The 16,375-nt window shown below is 43.7% G+C and overlaps 1 protein-coding gene across 1 annotated transcript in view; it reads right to left on the bottom strand.

Moving 5' to 3' along the window:
• ADAMTS2 (ADAM metallopeptidase with thrombospondin type 1 motif, 2) overlaps window positions 1-16,375 on the bottom strand; it is a 363,960-nt gene that overhangs the window by 104,278 nt on the left and 243,307 nt on the right. Inside the window, exon 5 of the mRNA XM_006874455.1 lies at window positions 12,801-12,884. Coding sequence (XP_006874517.1) covers window positions 12,801-12,884 — 84 coding nt within the window. The remainder of the gene's footprint in view (window positions 1-12,800; window positions 12,885-16,375) is intronic.

Here is a 16,375-nt window from a genome sequence, read left to right as displayed (position 1 = left end):
AGCTTTCAGAATCACAGAAACTCACAAGCCACCACAGTACAACAAACTGACAGACAAGTGGTAGACAAAGACCCTAGATATGGTAAAACTCTTGTAGGAAAGTCTTTGCTACCCTCGAAGACTGAGCTAGTGCATTGTTGTGATTGAAAAGAATTTCTCAGCACAACTTTCCTTGCCTTTTTCTCATCAATAATGTGTTTCATTAAAAAAAAAAACTTTTTCATAATAAGTCCCATGACTGCCCTGTGTATTTGAGAAAATAATCAAGATTATGTCTTTGGAGTCCCAAGAAACCAATGCCATAACCTTCTGGGCTGATCTTTCTGCCTTGAATTTAACTGGCCCAGAAGATCCCCTTGGAAGACACTGTTTTGACGGGACCTGTTTTTTGAAGGCCCCTAACTGAAGTCTTGATGTGGCACTGTGGGCCAATGTGTTAGACTGCAAGGTTGGCTTGAACCACAAGGTCGGTGGTTCAAGCTCACCAGTCACTCCTCAGAAACACAGGGCCACTATGAGTCAGAACTGACTCACGGGCACTTAACAGCAACAACAACAACAACAACGAGACTAAGGAGTCCTGTTTTGCTGTAGGATCAGAATTGGACTGCTAACTACAAGACTGATGGTTCAAACCCGCCAGCAGCTCCTTGGAAACTCTGTACAGGGTCACTGTGAGTCAGAACCAACTCAATGACACTAACAACAACAACAACGAGACTAAGACCATTGTATTACTGAAAGCACTTGTCTGCAACCATCCACGTATTGCAGAGACACGTGTTTAAACATGCTTTGTTTAGAATCAATCCATCCATATATGAACTGGAATCTTAGTAGTAATATTTTTTTATTTTCCCTCGCAAATCAATTAAGACCTGTGCAAAAAGTTCTGCTGCAAACATTGCTCTCTGACATTTCCATTGTTTACTCCCAAATGAACAGAATTATTTATGTTCTTCCCTCCTCAGTCAAGGAGACAGGAACACGGAGGGCAGCCGGTTTCCACAGAAACCACACTGGCAACTGGGCAGGCTTGCTCAGCCATGACCAAAAGGCTCCCAAACCGGCTGTTCAGTAGGGTTATGGCAAGCAGCAAGTGGGGGCTCACCTGGGCAGAACAAAGGCCCTAGAGTTGGAGACCTGACCCAGACCTCACATCTGTTTTGTGTCCTTGGAAAAGTCACCTCACACTACTGAGGTCAAGATTCCCTATCTGCAAAATGGGCACAATAATGCCAAGCCAGGAGTGTGGGTCCTTCTGTTCAGGACAGTCCAGGAAGGGGGACAGCACAGGCTGGGCACATAGCACCTCACCCATACCTGCTGTTTTTGTCACTGCTGTGGGGATCTGATGAAGTTGGAGGCAAAATGACAGTCCCTAGGAGAGTTGGTCCACCCTACTCCAGAGGATTTGTCTTCAGTCTCAGTCAAAGTCTTCTCAACTAGCTCGGCCTGAGCTGGGCCTTCCTCAGAACCTTCTTCATAAACACACAGAGAACAGAACAGCATGTGTAAATCCCAGACCTGTGAAAAGGCCTGGTACTCTGGCTCAGGTGGGTGGAGGGCGTTTCTCAACCTGGCACTATGAGCATTTGAGGCTAGTTGGTTCTTTGTGGTGGAAACTGTCTTTTGCATTGTAGTGTTTGGCAGCAGCCCTGCTCTCTACTCACTAGATGTCAGTAGCAATCCCTACCCCGAGTTGTGATAACCAACCATATATCTGGATACCATCAAATGGCCTCTGGAGGCAAATTCTCTTTTCTTCCCCTTACACTCCCCCTTCACTGACAACCACTGGCCCAGGGCAGCACCCACAGGTGAACGGATAGCAAGGTAAATGAAGTTCCCACCCTGAGCCTGCTTGAAAGACAGTGTCTATTCATCCTTCCCAGAGTGGGATCCACTTTGTGATGTTGCCATGTCTCTGACCCTCTGAGAACCATGCCCTCGCTATCCCAGGGGGATGATAATAGTGACTGCCTGGTAGAGTTGTGAGAATGGAATGAGTAAATCTATGTGAAGTGCACAGACAGTGTTGGATGCCAAGGAAGGACAATTTGCATTCACATCCTTGTCATTGCTGCCACTGTTATTCCATGATGAGATTTTATAGATCTCTTCCTATCGGGGAAACGAAGGCACAGTCAAGTTCTGTAACGTGCTTACTGTCCACAACAAGTATCAGCAGGACCAGGATGAGCATTGGGGAACCATGCCCCACAGCCCACATCCCTCAAAAATGTCTTCTATCACTTTTTCCCTCACTGGGGTAGTAAGGGCTCCACCAGAATCTCAGGAGGGAGTGTCATCTCCCACCAGCACTGAAGTGTAAGACAGTCAAGGTGGCTCAAATCTCATCATGGCAAACATCTTGGAACTGTAGCCTGAGTAAAGGCTAGAAGTTATTGTGAGGGACGCTCATGGTGACCCTGTGCACAGCAGAATGAAGTGTCTCTCTGGCCTGTACCATCTTCACAACATACTCCAGTTGATATTGCAGTCACTGTGCATTCTGAGTGCTTCCCAGTCTAGGGGATTCATCTTCTGGCATTAGAGCAGACAATGTTCTGCCGTGATCCATATAGTCTTCAAAGCCTCTTTTACTAGTCTGTATTTGTATTATTGTTGTTGTTGGTGTTGTTAAGTGCCGTCGAGTCGGTTTTGACACATAGTGACTCAGTTTAGGGTTTGTGAGGAGTGGCTGGAGATTGTGAACCATAGACCTTATGGTTCAAACTGACCTTGAGGTCAAGTGCGTATCTTATGGCGCCCCACCATTATGAGTCACAGTGACCCTATGTACAACAGTAAGAAACACTGCCCAGGCCTGAGGTATCATCACAATCGTCGGTATACCTGAACCCACTGTTGAAGCTGCTGTGTTAATTCATCTTGCTGAGGGTTTACCTCTTTTTCGATGACCCTCTACTGTACCAACCAGAATATCCTTTTCCAGGGACTCTTCATAACATGTCTGAAGTACGTAAGGTAAAGTCTTCCCATCCTCGCATTTAAGGAGCACACAGACTCTGTTTCTTCAAGACAGATTTGTTTGTTCTTCTGGCAGCTTATGATACATTCAATATTCTTTGCCAACATTATTCAAATGTGCCAATTCATCCCAGTCTTCTTTATTCATTGTCCAGTTTTCCCTTGCATATGAGGCAATTGAAAACACTATGGCTGGAGTGACCCTGCTGGTATTCTATATACTCGTGGCACAGCTTCCAGCCCAGCATCATAGCAACACACAAGTGGAAGGACAGAAGGTGAACTCCTTATTTTTGTGCCTGAGATGCTCCTACCTGGAGGGCATTCCATTTCCAACCAGCCTGTCCAGAGAAAGCCAGGCTGAGGGATTTTCAGCACCATGCTTCCCAGGCTCACCCAGGACTGACCAGCAGCGACAGGGAGGACTCAGTGGAACAGACATCTCAAGACCAGTGTCTGGTTCCAGTGTTTCCTTGTCCTTCTGTGGACCCGGGTAAAGGTTGGAACCCAGATGCCCAGGCTGCCAGGGAGCTGTCCATGGGTAGGGTGTGGGGCCACTAGGACCTCCGGTCTCCTGTCACAAGTCTGTTTGCCAGGGCCCTCACTGTCTCTTCCCAGACCCTCCCTCCTGGCCTGCACACTAGGCTGGGATATTCCAAATCCTACAAAACTACCTAACCTTGCCTCAGCTGTCTCTCACATAGGGAAGTTAGCAAGCATACAGAGTAGGTAGGTCATGGCCCAGGATACTACAAGAGGACCACAGTGCTGGTCTGGGTCCTGGGACACTGGGTTGTGACCCTCAACATGTTGTGTCCCAGCATCAGGTCCTCTCTTCTCTCGCCCTCCTCTAAGAGAATCATAGTCAGGATTTCTCATATCTGTCCCCTCAAGCACTGAAAAATCCCAGCAAGTGCCCTCATCTTTGCCTTGACCTGGTCCTCCCTGGCACGATGCTGCCCATCCTTCTCTGATTATCCCCAAATATGCTTCCCATTGCTTTCTCATTGTCTTAGGAAATATTTAGAATAAGAACAGTTCAGTAGCTTTGGTTCCTTCTCAAAAAAATCAATTGAAAAGCCAGTTGCTATGCAACCCGCAAGAGTTGCTGATGTTCTGCTCCCTGGCTGAAGGCATATTGTATAAAATAAGATAATCTTTTTTCTTCTGCCTTTTTTTTTTTTTTTTAGGAAATGGAGAAAAAAATGTTGTTTTAGGAAAAACTTGAGATAATGCATAGGCTTCTCATAAGCTGCAAGACAAACAACATGTCACTCATACAAGTGTTACCAATTTTATCCCAGCTCAAGTCTGGTGGGGCCTGGGGACAGGCGAAGGAGGGGGTGCAGCAGAGGGGGCAGTGCTGGTCTATTTCCATCACAGTGGTTAACAGAATATGGATACCTGAGCAGTTCCCTGACCCAGACTTGGGTCACAGCCTCTTGGCCTTTCAGAATCTACCACTAAGGCCCTGGAGTGTGCAGAGATCAACCATCTCCATGCAGGGTCTCTGGATACAGCCACCTTGGCTTTGCCATGTTTAAACTCTTCCACAAATGGGGTCCTCACACCTTAGCAGGAAACCTATGATTCCCTGAAGAACAGTATATCAGAATTCATCCTCATTCTGAGCCAAACTCTATCGCCAGTTCCCCATCTAGAAGCAGCCTGACTTTTCTTTTCCAGAACGTTAGACATGCTGAGTTCACTTCTTCCACCAACAATGACATATACTATGTTTACTATATACATATTAAGTTTATTGGAGCCTTGGTGTGGTGCTGCAGGTGAATGCGCCGAACTGCAAAGTTGGTTTGAATCACAAGGTTGGCAGTTCAAGCTCACCAGCTGCTCCTCAGAAACCCTATACAGGGTCGCTATGAGTTGGAACCAACTTGGTGGCACTTAACAACAACAACATATACATAATTATAACAGTTAATACATATTCCATTTATATTTACCACATATGGTTGCCTACATAGGGAGTCCTTGGATAGTACAAAAGGTTAAGGGTTAGACTACTAGTTAAAAGGTTGGTGGCTCAAACCCACCCGGAAGACAGTTCTGTGAACTCCTTCCACAAGATCACAGCTTTTTGAGAAACCTCTGGAGCAACATTCTACTCTGTGCACATACAGTCTTCATGAGTGAGATCTGACTTGACAGCAAATAACAGCATCTGCTCATATGTACATAAGTATACTATTAGTTTAATTATTTTAGCTTTATAACATGTTTGAAGTAAGCCCTTTTATTTGCTTGACTTTCAAAGGTTTCCCAATTATTCTTGACTCTTTTTGTTTCCAGATGAACCTTTGATTCAGTCAATCAAATTTCCAATTATTAATCTGGGGCACAAGATGACAGATACTGTTTCATTCTGTTGTACATAGGGTCACTGAGTCAGAACTGACTTGACAGCATCAAACAAAAACAACAGCAATCTGGGAAAGGAGTTCTTTGGTGGCAAACAGTAAACATATTCAGCCGCTAACCAAAAGTTTGGAGGTCCAGGTTCACTCAGTAGCTCTTGGGAAGAAAAGCCAGAAAATTTACATCTAAAAAATCAGCCATTCAATCTGTTTGGCTATTATAAGAACAAGCAACCTGTTTGCTGGGGAGCCACCAAGGCAAGCAGTCAAACTCCTTTCTGGACAACTCACCCCCCAAAATTGAAACTCAAAGGGAACACACAAAGAGTCATGCAATCTCCCTGGTGACTGTGTTGGTCTATATGTGAGTGGAAGTGGGGAAAAGGCAATAATGAAGACATGGGCTGAGTTCAACTACATTCTATAGACTCCTGTTCACCTTGAGATAAGAAAAAGAAGAGGAAGGGCTGGTTGGTCCAAAGTTTGGGGACACTTGGGAGTTCCTGATCCCATAGACACTGACCTACCCACAGAGGGCTAGAGCTGAGAGTGAAGCATTCAACTGATATGAAGTATGGGGAACACACACGAATGCCCAAATTTGCAGCTAGCACCCATTTGACCTAAGGAGCTCTGGTAGCATAGTGGTTATGAATCGGGCTGTGAACCACAAAGTCAAGCAGTTTGAAACTACCAGCTGCTCCACGGAAGAAAGATGAGGCTTTCTGTGTCCATAAAGAAACCCTGTTCAGGGTCGCTAAGGATCAGAACCAACTCGACGGCACTTAACAACAAAAACACAACCCATTTGACCTAGCTTTGATGGTTTGATGATCAGAACTTGACTAGAGAAAGATAAAGAAATTTGATAAAGGAAGCAAGTGCTTTGATGAGCTTGACCTATAATTATAGATGTAGTAGCTCAAAATACCAACTGAGAGGGGAGTCTTCACATCAAGGATCAAGCCTATCCTCTCTGTACACAGAGTTGATAGGGATGGGCATCTTAGACACTGGCTTCCTAAATGGTGGGGGTGGGGGCTTGGGGGGTAAGGCTATAAAGGCATGAAGTGGCTGGTTTACAAGTTTTTAAGAGGCAGTTTAGTTTCAGAGTGCATGGGGGGAAAGTAGGTTCTCCACTGAATAGATTTAATCTTGTCTACATGGGTCTGATGAAAGGAGATAGGGATAGGGTTCTTTTGATTCAATAGTGAATACTTGTTATGCTTAATTGTGATTATCACAACTGTAAAGATAGAGGTTGTGTAACAAAAAGGGGAGAGTAGTTAAATCTTACATTCCAGGAACAGAGGACTCTAGGACTATCAAGAGAGAAGAGCATGTTGTAAGTCTGTCTTCAGCCTATAACTGATTGGAATACCTAAAAGGTGTTCTAGAACTTGCCAAGTGAAATAGGATTCTTGCTGAGCATTTGTAGTATATAGGACATTAGGTGGAATCCTGAGCCTCATCCAGAACTTTCTGAGGTGAGACAGTCCCACTAGAAAGGACAAGCAGACCAGCCTGGAAGAGCTAGAGCATCAGAAGATACTTCTTGAAACAGAGCAGCAGGAAAAATCCAAAACAAACAATGGCAGTCTGATTAGCTAATACAAGAATAAGCAAGTTGTTCACTAGGGAGCCATCAAGGCAAAGCAATCAAGTCCCTTCAGGGCAAATCCCCCCTCTAAGACTGAAACTCAAAGGGAACACATGAGCAGGCATGCAAGCTTTCTAGTGACCATGTTGGTCCACTGGTGAGTGGAAGAGGGGGAAAGGCAGCAATGAAGGCATGGGCCAAGTTCAAACATATTCCATAGACTCCCATCGACCTGGAGATGAGAGAGAGAAGAGGAGGGGCTGGTTGGTCTGAAGTGTGGTGAGACCTTGCGACTCCTGAGCCCATGAACAAGGACATAGCCACGGAGGGCTAGAGCTGAGAGTGAAGCATCCAGCTAATATGAAGTAAGGGGAGAGCACAAGAACACCCAAAGATGCAGATAGCACCCATTTGACCTTGATGGCTTGATGATCAGAACTCAACTAGAGGAAGATAAAAAAAATTTTTTTTGATAAAGGAAACAAGTGTAAATTGCTACAATTAGATGAACTTGACCTATACGTATGGATGCAGTACCTCAAAATACCAACTGAGAGGGAAGAAATCTTCACATCAAGTTTCAATCCTATCCCCTCTGTATACAGGGTTGATAGGGATGGGCAACTTAGACATTGGCTATCTAAAATGAGGGGGCAATAAAGGCATGAAGTGACAGGCTTACAAGTTTTCAAGAGGGAGTTTAGTTTAGAGTGTACAGGGGAAGGTGGAGTCCCCACTGGATAGTTTTTATCTTGTCTAGACAGGTCTGGTGAAAAGAGATAGGGATAAGATTATTCTGATTCAATAGTGAATAATTGCTATCATGACTAGCTGCGGCTATCACAATTGTAGAGGTAGACGTTTTGTAAAAAAGGAGTAGACGTTAATCTTACAGTTCAGAAACAGGACTCTAGGACCATTAAGAGAGAAGAGCATGAGCGGAATGTGTGACATTATCCAGAGAATCAGCAACACCAGAGATGGAGGCAGAGATGAGAACATGGAGATTGGGAGCGTATCAGGACTCTAGATTCATGGAAAGAGAGGGACTAGGTGTTTGTGGCCAGGGTCAGGCTTGCAGAATGTGCCCTTTGGTTGTTTAAATTATTATATATTCCTGAGTGTTTTTGTGTACATCCCCCCTCCAAAAAAAGGGAGGGAATGGAAGCAGATACTGTTGAATGCACAAAGAAGATTGTAATAATTGCAATGAAACAATGGTGTAAAGCTGATGTTCTCCCATGTAAACAATCAGTCAGTTCAAAATAAAAACTTAAAAAAAAAAAAAAGGTTTTTATTGTGAATTGAGTGATAGTTTACATGTGAAAACATGGGTTTACACTCATTCTATCATATTTTGCTTCATTACAATAATTACAATCCCCTCCATGCATCATCATTTAACAGTATTTGCTTCTATTCCCTCTGTTTTTGTTTGTTTTTTTGTTTTGATGTACACAAAAACACTTAGGAATATATAAATAACAATTTAAACATTCAAAGAACACATTCTGCAAGCCTGCCTCTTGGCCACCAGCACACAGCATTTCTTTTTCCATGAGTCTAGAGTTCTCAGCTGCTCTATCTCTCCATGTCATTACCTCTGCCTCCATCTCTGGTGTCACTGCTTCTCTGGATAGGTCCCACATTCCTCTCATGCTCTTCTTCCTTGATGGTCCTAGGATCCTCTGTTCCTGGACTGTACGATGAACTAGTTCCCCCTTTATCAAATCATTATTTTTGATAGATTTTACAAAAGCATTGATCTGTGATGTATTAGAAATAGGAAGAGCAAATAATAGGGGTGCGGCACTGGGGGTTAATGCGCTGGACTGCAAGGTTGGTTTGAACCACAAAGTCGGCGGTTCAAGCTCACCAGCTGCTCCTTGGAAATTCTATATGCAGTCACTATGAGTCAGACCGACTTGATGGCACTTAACAACAAGTCATTCAACACAGACACCAAGATGCAGTGTGTGCAGACTCAGCTGCCTTCCTTGCTGACCATGGGCTCTAGGCATGTGCCGGGACCTGCATATGTCCCTATAATGCCCCTGCTGACCGAACAGGCTGCATCCTGATGACAAAGGCTATTGTCCACTCCACTCACAGTGTGGCTCTGCCAGTGTGAGCAGGATGTGGACAACAAGGCCTGGACAAAGCCAAACACTTCCCTATAAGGTGGCACCTAAATGCCAGTGCCCTGGACACTTGGGTGAAGAGGAGGGTATGGGCCATGCCTGTGGGTAAGGCTATGTACCTACAGCATCACTTTGGCTGAAAGTATGCATCGAAGGTTTCCCATGAAGCAAGTGGCAGAGTTCTTAGGCCCAACAATAGCAAAGGTAAGTGCCAGCAAGGGAGAAGAACACAGACCCTTCCCCAACCACCCTCTATGGAGAAAAACCTATAGAGCAATTCTATTCTGTACACATGGGGCCCCATGAATCAGAATTGACTGACAGCTAATAACAATGTATTATTCAAAACTCCCTGTGCCTTTTAAAATTAATCTGTTACAGGCCTTGAAAAAGGTATTAAAGACTCCCATAGTTATATGTTCACTAATTGTACAAATGGCTGTCTTTTATATATCTTATAGTCTTTCTACTTGGGGTACATCGAGATCCATAACTGATATTCTTCACTGTGGCTGTCTTTATTCACGTAAAATGATACCTTTTACTTGTATCAGGAGAGTACACACAAATTTGGGATGAGTTCCTGGAATTCATTCTGGATATGAGCACTTCCTTGTCAGTTTTCTGTTGTGTTTCTAGTAAGTTGTATGCAGTTTGATTTTAATATTTTGGCACTGAGATCTTTGTCTCTTAGTAGAGGAGTTTAACCCCATTTCCTAATTAGCATGCCCAAAATTCTTAATCTTCCTACAATTTGATTTTCTATGCACTTGGGTATAGTTAGATTATGGATTCAGGAATTAGTCTATCTGGGTAAGACGCCTAACTTTAGAGATGTTGAATACCCTTGGCTGGCTCTCCTCGTGCATCCCTTGAATTACTTTAGGCCTCAGTGTTCTTACCTGTAAAATGGAGACCATTAGTTCTGGAAACGTAATGGGTCAATACCAAAACATTGGGCACAAGAGTGGGCTCAACACACACAGGGCTCACTCCTTTCTCTTTAACTCTCTCTGCATCTCATCCCATACCCGTCTTACTCTTTCTTGAAATTTATTTTATTATCTTAAAATAGAACTAAAAATTTCCATTTTAAGCATATTGAAGTGTAAAATTCAGTGATACGAGTTGATGCCTTTGAGTTGTGGTGTTGGAGGAGAATACTGAAAGTGCCATGGACTGCCAAAAGAACCAATAGATGTGTTTTGGAAGAAGTGCAGCCAGAGTGCTCCTTGGAGGCCAGGATGGCTAAGCTTCATCTCTCATACTTTGGACATATTGTCCGGAGGAAACAATCGTTGGAGAAGGATGTCATGCTGGGTAGGGTGGAGGGTCAGAGAAAAAGAGGAAGACCCCCAACGAGATGGATCAGCCAGGTGGCATCATTGATGGACTCAAGTGTGGCAGCGGTAGTGAGGTTGGCCCAGGATTGGACATTGTTTCGTTCTGCTGTGCATGGGTCGCTATGAGTCGGTTCCGACTCGATGGCACCTGACAACAACAACAGTTACATGCAATTTGTGCAACCACCACCTCTCTATTTCCAAACGTTTGTCATCACCTGTAATAGAAACTCTGTGTTCTTTCTAATAATTTTCCGTTTGTCCCCCACCCCCGAACCTGGTAGCCACTAATGAACTTTGGTCTCTATGCATTTGCCTATTCTGTATATTTCACATAAGTGAAATCATACAATATGTGTTCTTTTGAGTCTGACAATTCACTCAGCATGTTTTCAAGGTTCATCTATATCCTAGCATGTATCGGACCTTCATTTCTTTTTGTTGTTGTTGTTAGGTACCATCGAGTCAGTACTGACTCATAGTGACCCTATGCACAACAGAACTAAACAATGCCTGGTCCTGGGCCAGCCTCACAATTGTTACCACACTTGATGCCACTGATGCTGCCACTTTGCCAATCCATCTCGCTGGGGGTCTTCCTCTTTTTCTGTGACCCTCCACCTTACCAAACGTGATATCCTTCTCCAAAGACTGGTGCCTCCTGACAATATGTCTGAAGTATGAGAGACGAAGTTTGGCCATCGTGGCCTCCAAGGTGCACTCTGGCTGCACTTCTTCCAACACAGATCTGTTGGTTCTTTTGGCAGCCCATAGCACTTTCAATATTCTCCTCCAACACCATAACTCAAAAGTATAAATTCTTCTACAATCTTCCTTACTCACTGTCCAATTATTGCATACATATGAGGTTATTGACAATACTATGGCTTGGGTCAGGCGTCACTGCATATACGCCATATTTTATTTATCCATTCATTGTTGATAGACATTGGATTGTTTTTATCTTTTGTCTATTGTAAATAATGTTGCAATAAACATTAGTGTCTAAGTATCTGTTTGAGTCTCTGTTTTGAATTCTTATTGATAATTCTACTTCTACTACTACTACTATTACAAGATTCAACAATTCCTCTCCTAAGTATATTCCCCAAAGAATTCAAAACAGAGACTCAAACAGATATTTGTATGCTAATGTTTATTGCAACATTATTTACAATAGTGAAAAGGTAAAAACAACCTTTTCACTATCAGTAAGGAGCTCTGGTAGCATAGTGGTTATGAGTTGGGCTGCCAACCTCAAGGTCAGCAGTTCGAAACTACCAGCAGTTCACGGGAGAAAGATGAGGTGTTGTGCTCCTGTAAAGATTTACAGCCTCAGAAACCCTGTGCAGGGTCACTATGAGTTGGAACCGACTCTACGGTACTTAACAACAACAACAACAATTTTACAGTCCTGGTGTGGTACTAGAGGATAAGCACTGAATTGCAAGGTTAGTTTGAACTGCCAGGTTGGCAGCTCAAACTCACCAGCCGTTCCTCAGAAACCCTACACTGGGTTGCTATGAGTCAGAAACAACTTGACGACATTTAACAACACAGTAATTCTATGTTTAACTTTTTTTTTTTTAACCTCTTCTTGTGAACTGCGTGAATGTTTACAGACAAAATCATCAGTTTTATATTCAGCAAATTATATGCTTTGTTTCATCTCAATGATTGCAATTCCCTTGCTGCAACAACAGTTTTCCTGCTTCCTCTTTATGGTTCCTATTTCCATTCAACTCACCTAACCATCCCTTCTCAACTTTGCCCTTAGGTAAAGGTTGCCCTTTTGATTCTGAATGATTGACCATTCCATGGTGAGCATACCTTGCTAGTGTTGTTTAAGGTTTTGAAGAGCCACCACACTACTTTCCATAGTAGCTGTACCAGTTCACACTTCCTCTAGCAATGTGTCACATCCCATCATCCTGTTATCTTTCCATCTCAAGTTATTCTCCCTAGATGGCTATCTCAGCTTCAGAGACCCAAGCTCACTGCTAGGAAAGATAATTCCAAGTCTGACAAGAAGAGGAGGTTGGAAGACGCAGAGGACCCAACTGATGCTGAAACTTTGTGACAGATGAAGAGAAGGGTGTGGACAAGACTCAAGACTGGAAGGTAGTGAAGGTTAGGATGAATTAAGTAGGGACATAAAGGGTAACTCACAAGTGTCTTAGAGGAACCACAGGATGGTGAGGTGGGGAGGAGATAGGGAGGTTTTGGTTATCAAAAAGACTTTGTAAGGGGAGGGGGCATGTCTTATTCAAGTGTCCCACTCCCTGGTAGATGGGCAGGAACCCTGGTGTGTCTGAAATGGCCAGCCTGGCCTACAGTGCTTCCTCACCTTCGAGTGACTTAGCAGGATGATCCGAACAAGGACGACGTTGATATGCGCTCCCAAGGACTCATCGTGATAGATCTCGTTGACCTGAAAGACAAGAAGGGAGGCATCAGCAGGAACCTCGGACCCAAGGGTCAGCCCTGGTTTTGCAAATGGAATCGCTACCAACTGTCCCTGGGACCAGAATCCTGAAAGCCTCTCCAGCAGCATTTTCAATTGCTGCCTCTTATCCAGACTTTGATGTGGCGCTGACGGATAATGCGATGGGCTGCAAAGTTGGTTTGAACTGTAAGGTCTGTGGTTCAAACCACCAGTCGCCCCTCAGAAACCCTATACAGGGTTGTAACTGACTTGCTTAACAACAACATCCAGACTTTACATCCAGACTCACCATTACCCCAACATCTGAACCATCTACTGACTCCACCCTTCCTAGCCTCTGTGCTGTCTGCTCCATCTTGTGGCCACCACCAACTCTGCCTGGACTACCAACGCCCTCCTCAGGAATTCTTCCCTGGAACCAAAATATGGACAGATGGTTAGGAAAAAAGACCCCTCTATTGGCTTGAGCCTCTAACTGGAATGTGGCATTTTCCTAAGCATGAATATAGGTCACGGATCTCAGTGCAAGGCTAGTACTTGTATCTGTCACTAACACAAACCATATCATAGTTGTTGCTGGTGGTTTTGAAATATTACTTCCTACAGTACTTGACAATGGCAGTAAGTTTTAGCCCCATTACTGTTGTTGTTGTTAGGTGCCATTGAGTCTATTCCAATTCACAGTGATGGGTGAGTTTGAATGTCATCCTTGCAGTACAGACTGACAGTGTGATCCGGTATAGATCATCCTGCAGCACTGCACCAGCACTCTTGACCCACTATTAGATCTTAAGTCTTTTGTTTTTAATTGTGGTCCAATATATATATATAACGAAACATTTGCCATTTCTACCATTTTTACGTGTACAATTCAGTGACATTAATTACATTTACTGTATTACACAACCATCACCAGTATCCATTTACAAATTTTTCATCGTTCTTAAGAGAAACTCAATGTCTTTTACGTTATAATTGCTCCATTCTCCCTCCCATTTGCCCCTGGTAACCACTAGTAAAAAGTCTCTACATATTTGACTATTCTAAATATTTCATACAGGTGAAATCACATAGTATGTATCCATTTGTATTTCATTTACTTCACTCAGCATGTTTTTAAAGCTATCCATGTCCTAGCATGTATCAGAACTTGTTTATTTTTTTTAATAATATATCCATTGTGTGGCTATATCACATTTTATGTATCAATTCATCTGTTGGTGGGCACTTGGGTTGAATAGCATTTTAGCTATTGTGAATGATGCTTCTGTTATCATTGCTGCACACGTGCTTATTTGGACCCCTGCTTTCAAGTCATCTAGGTATATAACTAGGAGTGAAACTGCTGGGGCATTCATTTACGTTGTCTTAGTCATCTGTCTATATAACAAAGATAAATGTATTCTTTCCAAGTTTAAGAGGTAAAAAGTCCAAATTCAGCAAGCCAGCTCTAGAGGAAGTCTTTCTCTCTTTGTTGGCTCTGGAAAAATGTCCAACTCCTTTCACCATCTGTGGACCCACTGTTCCCTGGAAATCTCCATGTGTCTTGGTATCAATTTTCTCCTGGGTCTAGGAGATTGTCAGCACATGAACCCCAGATCCAAAGGATGTGCTTTGTTTCTACCTCTATGCCTGTGATCATGGACTCATTTAGAAATGAGTTGCTAAGCAGTAAAGATTAAGGTGGGGGAGTCCTGGTATGGCACTGTAGGGTAAGCATTGGATGCTAACCAAAACGTTGGCAGCTCAAACCGACCAGCCACTCCTTGGAAACCTTATAGAGGGTCAATATGAATTGGAACCAACTCGACGGTATTTCACAACAACAACGAGGAGTAAAGATTGCAATGGAACTAAGGATTAAGGATGTTCCCATCTTACTAGAGGGTATGATTCAAGTCACCATCAGGGGGCATGGTCTGATCCAGTCTAGCGCACAAACCCACATCCCCACACCAGGACTCCATAAAAACAAATAAATCAATCATAAGTACAACCAGGATGTTCCTTAGGAGCAAGGATGGCAAGACTTTGACTTATTTACTTTGTACACAACATCAGGAAAGAACAATCACTGAAAAAGAACTTTATGCTTGGTTAAGTAGAGGGCCAATGAAAATGAGGGAAACCCTCACTAAGATGGGCTGACACAATAACCACAAGAGTGGGCTCAAGCAAACCAATCAATGGTCACGAAGATGATCAGAGTCAGGCAACAAATCATTCTGTTGTAAATAAGGTTGCCACGAATCGGAGCTAACTAGAAGACAACCAACAACAAGAACAACAGCACCAGTGGTCTGCTCAGCTGGAGATCTCTGTATCTTTCATGGATTCTCAGCTAAGCCATTACTGCGTTTTTTACTTCATGTATGCCCAGCACCCAGGACAGACAGAGCAGCAGGTGACCAAGGTTAAAATATTCTCATTGGAAGAATAAAACTATTTAGACTATTTGAGTCAAGGTTGGCAGTTCAAACCCACCAGCTGCTCCTCAGAAACCCTAACTAAGGTGGTGGTGGTGTGCAGTGGAGTCAGTTCCAACTCATAGAAATCTCCAGCCAAACAGACCACTTCAACCGTAGCGACCCTGCATAGGGTTTCTGAGGCTAAAAATCTTTACAGGAGCAGAACGCCTCATCTTTCACCTGCGGAATGGCTGGTAGTTTCAAACTGCTGACCCTGAGTTTAGCAGCCCGACTCCAGAGCTTCTGGAAACCCCATGCAGGGCCACTATGAGTTGGAACAGATTTGACAGCACTTAGCGACAACACTACCACCCAAGGAGAGCTGCCTGAAATGGCTGAGCACTCCCTCCCTGCATACATGGGAGCCTGGAGGTTGCTCACTAACCTCTGTGAAGGCAGCACAGCCAAGCTGCACCTCCCCAAACCCTCTCTGTCATCGCAGGACAAGGCCATAAAACTTCATGTTTAGACTCTCTATCTGAGCAACAGTAATTCCTACTCATAATCAGTGAGTAGACACCTAGGGGAACCTGAGCGTTAACACAGAAAATCAAATCACCAAAGATGAACTGGTAGACACCCAAGGTATTTGAGACAAGTGACTTCTTGGTATGGCTTAAGGGTCTAATGGATACTGTCACCCTCTGTGCATGAAGAAGGTACCAATCCTAGGGAAGAGCTAATAAGTGAAGTGCCCTTCAAGGGAATAGAGGACCCTAGGACAATCAAGAAAGTAGAGCATGAGTGGAATGTGGGACCCTAACCAGAGAAGCAGCGGCACCAAAGATGGAGGCAGAGGGGATGGCATGGAGAGATAGAGCAGCTGAGTGCTCTAGACTCATGGAAAGAGAAAGGCTGTGTGCTGGTGGACAGGAGGAATTATATATTCCTGAGTGTTTTTGTGTACATCAAAAACAAACAAACAAACAAAAAAACCAGAGGGAATAGAAGCAAATGCTGGTAAATGATGATTCATGGAGGGGATTGCAATCATAGCAATGAAACAAA

The sequence above is a fragment of the Chrysochloris asiatica genome, unplaced genomic scaffold (genome assembly GCF_000296735.1).
Source record: "Chrysochloris asiatica unplaced genomic scaffold, ChrAsi1.0 scaffold00279, whole genome shotgun sequence".
Classification (NCBI taxonomy): Eukaryota; Metazoa; Chordata; class Mammalia; order Afrosoricida; family Chrysochloridae; genus Chrysochloris; species Chrysochloris asiatica.
This window is presented reverse-complemented; position numbering and strand designations above follow the sequence as displayed.